Below are 8,035 nucleotides of genomic sequence, written 5' to 3'. Positions count from 1 at the left end.
ATGTGGAGGGATTATCAGAAGGTAACTGAAATTGATTAACTTTGCCGGGGATTGATGCTCTGAATTGATTGTCCTCCTGATTGCATCAGAGATGAGTGTAAAGCATTTCTTTGAAAATGACTTTCCCAACCCTGACTGTATGATTCTTCTTTTTTTTTTAATCTAGAACTACTTTTTTTTCTGGGGTCATGCGGGTATAAGCAAGGGCTTTGTTATTATGCTGATTACTCATAAAAGGAAAAATGTTTCTTTCAACCCTGATTTCTATTTATTTTGAGTGGGGATCATTGCACATCTCCTCCCTGTTTAACAAGCAGACAACTCAGTCATGCTCCAAAACAATGTAACATATATTTAGCACCGCGATACGACATTCATGAGGCTGTCTTGTTTGACTTGCACTTAGCATCTTTGAGTCTTTGGTCACAGTATTAGTGTGTTGATATAACCTCCCCCTCTTTTCTCCCCAATCTGCTCTGTGCATAACTGTAATCCACTGACCTCCGGTTTCTACTGCAGCGGTCATACCAGTTTCCTATTTGTTGGCATGTGCTATTGATAATGGCATATTTTTCACGATGCCTGCAAGATTTACCATGGATAAATGTCAACGACATGCACAGAATTGTCGACAAACTTTCACCTGCACCTACCAGCAAACGAATGAAAAGTTTCAAGTTGTACATATCAAGTTATGTCCACAATTCCATCCGCCCGTCTGTCCGCTCATCCTCATAATTGTGGATGTAACTTGGTATGTACAGCTTGAAACTTTTCACCCGTTTGCTGGTAGGTGCAGGTGAAAGTTTGTCAACAATTCTGTGCATGTCGTTGACATTTATCCACGGTAAATCTTGCAGGCATCGTGAAAAATATGCCATTGTCAATAGCACACGCCAACAAACAGGAAACTGGTATGACCGCTGCAGTAGAAACCGGAAGTCAGTGGACTACAGTTATGCACAGAGCTGATTATATCCGGCCAATTTCCCCACTCTTTCTGAGTCGTCCCGGTCGCTGCTCCACTCCCTCTGCCGAGCAGGGGAGAGCTGCAGGCTACCACATGCCTCCTCCGATACATGTGGAGTCTCCAGCCGCTTCTTTTCACCTGACAGTGAGGAGTTTCACCAGGGGGACGTAGCATGTGGGAGAATCACACTATCCTCCCCCCCGAACAGGCGCCCCCGACCAGAGGAGGCGCTAGTGCAGTGACCAGGACACATACCCACATCCGGCTTCCCACCCACAGACACGGCCAATTGTGTCTGTATGCCCGACCAAGCCGGAGGTAACACGGATTTGAACCAGCAATTCCCGTGTTGGTAGGCAACGGAATAGACCACCACCTTTCATGGACACCCCAATATAAACTCTTTTTTTGCAGTCAATCGCAGCCTTTGCGGGAGGGAAAAGTTACTTGTGGCCCCTTTGTAACTGCCTTTGCACTACTGTAACGTTACAAGCTTAACGTGATTCCCTCAGTAAGTTTACACAGCCATATATGTTGGACATTTGTTTTAATGAGTTAAAAACACTGCATGCAAAGTCCAGCCCGTCTGAGAGGAAGGATTGTAGCACCCCACCATTTCTTATCCCTTCTAAGGTTGTACACAATCCCCCCTGTCATTCAATCACTGCGTCTGAATCTTGTTAATCAGTTAAACAAAAAAAACCAAATCATTAATGAGTCAAGTTTAGCGTCAGAGGACTGCGTACCCCTCCACCCCACCCAGTCCTCAGGCACATCTGCTACTGTAAGAGACACTTGAGGCCCAGACACACAGAAACAGTGTAGGTAGACGATATCCAGCATGGGAAGAGTAACCTTGTGTCCAAACATGAGTTGTTTTCATTAACACTTCATCCGCTGTGACACTATGAGCAACAACAAAGGTCAAAAGAGGGCTCCTCCTCCTGTTTCATCATTCCATTATGAGACGCGACCTTGAAGTCGCATTCATCTAATCCCCACCTTTAATAAAGACCAACTTTATAAGACAATCTTTTCTATGATAAACCTCTTCAATGTGCTTTTTGATGCATGCTCAATAATCCAGGTAAGAAAATCAAAGAAGGTTGAATCAGTTCATCTGGATACAATGTTTATTGACAGATACATTTCATCACTCAACTAAGTGACATCTTCAGTCTAAACTGACTGCAGGTATCCTCCACCCCTTATAAACAATAACTACCGAAACCAACAACCAATTTCATGTGCAAATATGGGTGGGACCATTAATTCTCTTTCAATAGTACACATGGCAATTGAAGTCACTGTCACAGCCAGCCATATGGGCACATGAAACAGGTCGTTGGTTTTGGTCGTTATACATCTGTCACCATCTTACAGTGCTGTGATTGCAACATTCCCAAATCCTCTGTGAATAGTACAAATGGCCATTGCAACTGTAGATAATAGTCACACCAATATTTGCATATGAAACTGGTTGTTGGTTTTGGTCGTTATGCAACTGTATGGTACTGTATTGTTTGATGAAGGACGGGATTAGGAATGAGTATATTAGAGGAACAGCTCAGGTTGGACGGTTTGGAGACAAAGCAAGAGAGGTGGGATTGAGATGATTTGGACGTGTGGAGGAGACATGCTGGGTATATTGGGAGAAGGATGCTGAATATGGAGCTGCCAGGGAAGAGGAGAAGAGGAAGGCCAAAGAGGAGGTTTATGGGTGTGGTGAGAGAGGACATGCAGGTGGCTGGTGTGACAGAGGAAGATGCAGAGGACAGGAAGAAATGGAAACGGATGATCCGCTGTGGCGCCCCCTAACGGGAACAGCCGAAAGTAGTCGATTGATTGTACTGTATTGTTTATAAGGGTGGTGGATACATGCAGTCAGCTGAGACTGAAGAGGTCACTTAGATAAGTGATGAAACATATCTGTCAATAAACATTGTATCCAGATGAACGGATTCAACCTTCTTTGATCTTCAGTGTGCTCTACTTGATCTTGACCTTGATTGTCAACATTGACTCTTTTATCCTATTTTGCCTCACAAGCTATTCCGCTGTCATCACTACGATAGACAGAATGTCGTACTATTCTGTGGCCATGCCGCCATATTGAGAGTGCGGAGTGGCGCCAACAACACGCATGTGAAAAGTCCCTTCGGTGATCATGGCTCTGGTATACTTGTAGGTGTGTGTGTGTGTGTGTGTGTGTGTGTGGGTGGGAAGGCTTGAATGGTTTGCACCAAGTTAATGAGCAGCAATGGGGGAAATAGGATGGTTACATCCTTGGTCATCTTGGCACCCTTTACTACTTCCTGTATCGCTCTGACCCTATCAGCCGCTCAGTACTTCAGCTTGAGCCACATCGATGGCCGGCACCCGTCTACAAAAGGAATGGCTAAAAAAGATGTACACTCCCTGTTAAAACTTTTGCTCTTGTGAGCTCCATCTTCTATAAGCTGAACACCAGTTTTCGTTTAAAAAGCCACGAATCTTAACGCAATCATACTTTGTTAAGCATCACGATGGCACCGCGTGTCTGTGTTTCTGCCGAGCGCTCACAGCTCCGTGCATGTGAGTGACAGCTGGCGTTAACACAGTCTAGTTTTTCTTGCAGGATGTACTGACTTGATAAAGTAAGGGCCTTTAACGTGACCCTTTTGGGTGTTCTGTCATTGCCACGGGGAGCAGATCAATTTCATTTCTCATAAAGTTCCTCCCTGGCCTACAGATGAGATTGAACGGGACATGTTGAAGTAGGAGGAATTTTGTCTTCCGCTAGTGGGCTTTCATTGTTCATCCCGTCAAAAGACAGACGGAAAAGGTACTCTCTCTCATTATTAGTGATTTTACAGCACATTTTTTGTGGTGATCATCATATCTGAAATGCGGCTTCTGTTTTTTTTTGTCCCCCCCCCCTCCCCTCTTCTCTCTCTCTGCCATTTCCAGCATGAAAATGTAATTCCTCCTTGACCAAAGAGATGTTCTCTATGTTTTCCTCTGTTTTGTTATACAGTAATCCTAATCCTACAATGGTCCTTGGAGGCCCCTGGTGTCTGTATGAGGCAGTATGGTGTGATGGAGCAGCAAACCTGGACCCGACCCCCGGGGCTCCATTAAAACACCCAGATGGGCGTGAAAGCAAAAACAAAAAAAACAAAAACAAAAACGTACCCACAACATTAACAAGCACACATTACCTCACATCCACACCCATACCATCTCTGAAAGCCTACAATCAAATGACACTTTAGTTCTCTTGTCCATAATGCATAACCACACAGCAACACCACCCCCTGTGGACCCACATCACTCGTGCTAACACCTTGGTACTTCGCTAGGACGTACACACAATTCACTTTTTCTATACAGTCCACAGCAGGCCATCACTCCTTCGTCGTTAAGGCTGGCGAACCTTTTTAAACGTGATCTGTGTGTCGTGTTGATCATTCGCCTCCTCGGCCTGAGCAGCTACAGGTTTGCATTGCAGCCCAGCACTGACAGTATTTTTCTAAAAAGATAGAAACTAACACTCGACTCGCTGGTGCCGGGCTGAAATGGAAGGCCTGCACACCCGATAGCTCAACAGCACCAGAATCAAAAGTCCTTCGTGGATTAGTCAAAGGCAGCGGTGGGGAGTTAAGGCATTTGTCCCCTCAAAATTCAACCCCAGCATCACACAAAAAGGCCGTAATACTACACTTGTGCCATCGGCAGTTTATATAAGTGTCAGTAGGCCTATTTATCTGCATCCGCTTGTTTGGTTTTTTTGTTTTTTTTTTCTTCCTTTTTCTCTTGTGCTTGTTGATCTGTTTACCCTTCTCTCTCAGTGTTTCCCAATGGTTCAGTCATGTCATAAATGGGTCTTTGGGCTGTCTTTCGACAATTTGATTATGCCAGTTTCCTACAAACCCTGTATTGTGAACCCTCTACTTGGGCGGTATAACTATGAGTGGGGGGCCTCTCCGGGGTCTCCACATAAGAACCTGGGCGTCGTTGGCATTGGGACGCCCCATGGCGTTAGGAGGTATGGGCTCCATGCGAGTCAATACCCGTGGCTGGTCCTGGTGAATTCGACCTATTAATCTGGACCTGGAACCCAGTGCCATGGAGGGATCCACCGCAATGTCTACCCTCATCCTCCATTTGATGGTGTGGAGGAGGATTTTTTCCCTGGACGTGGTGTTCAGCGCCACTAACCAGGTGGTGAAGCTCTGGTCCCTTTTGATGCCAGTCAGTAAAGGTGTGTTGGACTCGCTAACCGGGACAGCCCAGGTGACACTGGGGTAGAAGTTGTCATTCATGCTAACAGTGAAGCGTGACGGCTTGGAGGTGGGGCCCACAATGGTGACGGTCTCTGTGGTGTTTCCATACCAGGGGTAGCTCACGCCGTCTGAGTCACTGATGGCTCTCACGAGGCCCTCTCGCAGCTCGGGCAGCTCCCAGCTCGACCTGAAAGAGGGATGCACACAGATGAAAAGACGGGAAACAAAGCAACTCCTATGTTTCGGTCGTTTCACATTTCCTTTAGACTTCCCTGATTGACAATGTTTTAGTTGGGGTGGGGGCTTAACATAGATGTATATCTGGCGTGTTGTACATTGCTGATGCTGTGTAGACCAGGGGATAAAGGAGATGATGAGAGGAGGCGTTTCAGAAACGTTGTAAGAAGCCTACTCCAAACACAGGCTTAGGATGAGCGCCCGGTGTGAACAGTAGATGCCGGTTCCGTTTGTCAGGAGATTATCATCATCTCTTTGTGTGCCAGTTAGCTGCATCAAGTGGTCCCTGTCCATCTGTTCCTTGTGTGTGTGTGTGTGTGGGGGGGGGGTTCTTTCCCATTGGTTTTTATTATGAACACTCAAGACACCTTACCCAAAGCCCTGTGCTTTCATCCCCCTACCCCTACCCCACCCTAGACCTAGTCGGATTAAACTCCCCCTCACATATGCCCTCACTTCCAGACACAAACACGTGCACTCGTGCCTGCATATGAATGTGTGCGGATTAGATGCATGTGTGCGTGTGTGTGTGCTTGGGAAGGTTGTTGGGGGGAGGGGGAGGGGGGAGACGTAATGTCTTATGGTAGCGGAGGGCATGTGGGAGTGTGTCAGCGCATTCCTCTTCTCCTTCCATGTTTCCATGGGGCACGGTGTGCATGTGAGAGCAGCAACTGTTATTTAGCCCATCTAATAGCAGCCTTCCTATTTAAGGTGCCAAAAGTCACAGGAACAGAATCTGTTAGTGGGCGTTTGAATGAAAGAGGCTGACAGCATAGTTAACCTGCTGTGGGGTGCACACATGCTCCGCCGTGTCACAGGCTGCGATGCAGAGAGAGAGAGAGAGAGAGAGAGAGAGAGAGAGAGAGAGAGAGAGAGAGAGAGAGAGAGAGAGAGAGAGAGAGAGAGAGAGAGAGAGAGAGAGAGAGAGAGAGAGAGAGAGAGAGAGAGAGAGAGAGAGAGAGAGAGAGAGAACAATTCCAGAACATAAGAGAAAAATACCAGGAGAAATTTAAAAACCAGATTCCAAATTTTCTACTCCTGTATGAGAAAGAACAATGGCCACTTATTTTAGGAGAGGGCCTAAGTGCACAGCTTGCAGCACAATATGTGTCAGAATGCCAAGGCCTAGGGGTCAGTGAGTGACCAAAACACTGCCAATTACTGTTCCAATTACTGTTAGTTGCTGTTCAAGTGCTGTTCTGGCAGTTCTACCTATTCCTTTGTTTTCATTGTTTTTTTGTTTTGTTTTTTGCTGTTTTTTTTGGTACTCTATTGGCCTGTTTCGCTGTCGCCTGTTTTGGCAACATTGTAATTAATGCAGTTATGCCAATAAAGCATCACTGAATTGAACTGAATTGCGCGAGAGAGAGCGAGAGAGCGAGCGAGAGCGAGCGGGAGAGAGCGAGCGGGAGAGAGAGAGAGCACGCCTGAGCACAGACACGCACTCGCCATTCACGCATTCATGCACCCTACGTACGCATGGGGAGCACTGCTGTGTTGTACATCTGAAAGCGCGTCAGTGGGATATAATGAGAACAGTGAATACCGGGGGGTGGGGGGGTGAACTTACATGCCAACGTCCCCATAGCTGTTATAGAATTCCATCTGCGTGCACGCCTGAATCCAGCCCACCACCCATGTCTCGTTGCGGGGAATAGGAGGCATCACAATCCGCGCCGAAGCTTTGAAGTAGGGCGTCTTGTAGCGAAGCACTATAGGCGAGTTCTCCTCGATGATTGTCGGGCAGTGGTCTATGGTTGCGGACAGATCAGAGACCACAATGTTTTCTCGTTTGATTCGTGACTTACATGCTATGCTCTGGATACAGCCCATGGTTGTGCAGGCACAGGTGTATAGCGGTGGTGAGGGGGTAGCCAAGTGAGCCTACGACGGCATGGGAGAGAATACCTTTGACTTGGACTTAACTTGGTATCAATGATGTATCGTGCATCGGGGGTTAAGTCTGTCTTAGGGTAAACTGTGCAGCCCCACTACCCACAGGGTAGATCATTCACAATCACATCACTGAGTTGAGTGCGCCTATAGCTTACGCTATCGTTAACTTAAAGATTCCTGGTGCCACAGCCTTAGATGGGATTCCTAGAGGATCCAGCCTTTGCAGTTGATGGCTCCTACCCGCGCCGTTGTGCGAATCCACGTGTCTGTTTGTTGCTGCTCCGCAACCTTTGATCCTCTTCTTTCTGCCCCGAGCAGTCATGTCACAAGACGGGGGACTCCGGGGCGCCGGTCGGGGGACCCGGTGGTCCAGCGGCGGGTCTTATTCATGCGACACCGAGCATGAGATGCACCTACCCGAGTAGGCTGTGCGAGAATTTGTCGGCTAATTGACCATGCCTTTTCGAGGGGAGGTGCACATATTGCACAAAATAAATCCTGGGGAATGGGGGAAAAATTCTGCGGTGAAAAATAGCTTCCTCTTTCGGAGTTAGGCGACATGGGCGATTCCTTCGCGGTCGAAATTAGCAGGCAAACGAACTGCAAACAGACCGACGATAGCCATCCCGTCTGGTGCCAGCCAAATCGGTAGAAAAGAAATGGCGTC

The 8,035-nt window shown here is 47.2% G+C and overlaps 1 protein-coding gene across 1 annotated transcript; it reads right to left on the bottom strand.

Annotated features, from left to right (window-relative positions):
* Window positions 1–4,899: 4,899 nt before the first annotated feature.
* Window positions 4,900–7,308, bottom strand: fam78bb (family with sequence similarity 78 member Bb). Its single transcript, XM_056277832.1, has 2 exons — window positions 7,043–7,308; window positions 4,900–5,422 (listed from the first exon to the last, which is right to left on the bottom strand). Exons 1-2 carry the CDS (start codon window positions 7,303–7,305, stop codon window positions 4,900–4,902), a joined length of 786 nt encoding a protein of 261 aa, XP_056133807.1. The 5' UTR covers window positions 7,306–7,308.
* Between the last annotated feature and the right edge of the window lie 727 nt (window positions 7,309–8,035).

The sequence above is a fragment of the Lampris incognitus genome, chromosome 3 (assembly GCF_029633865.1).
Source record: "Lampris incognitus isolate fLamInc1 chromosome 3, fLamInc1.hap2, whole genome shotgun sequence".
Taxonomy (NCBI): domain Eukaryota; kingdom Metazoa; phylum Chordata; class Actinopteri; order Lampriformes; family Lampridae; genus Lampris; species Lampris incognitus.
The sequence above is the reverse complement of the archived record's forward strand: the minus strand, read 5'-3'. Positions and strand labels throughout refer to the sequence as shown.

What these genes read in the sequence shown, in the direction of transcription:
- fam78bb (XM_056277832.1), bottom strand. Translation starts at nt 7,305, where the DNA reads ATGGGCTGTATCCAGAGCATAGCATGTAAGTCACGAATCAAACGAGAA. An exon ending in AGCTATGGGGACGTTGGCAT is followed by an intron (nt 5,423 to 7,042) that starts GTAAGTTCACCC and finishes TCCCTCTTTCAG; the next exon opens with GTCGAGCTGGGAGCTGCCCG.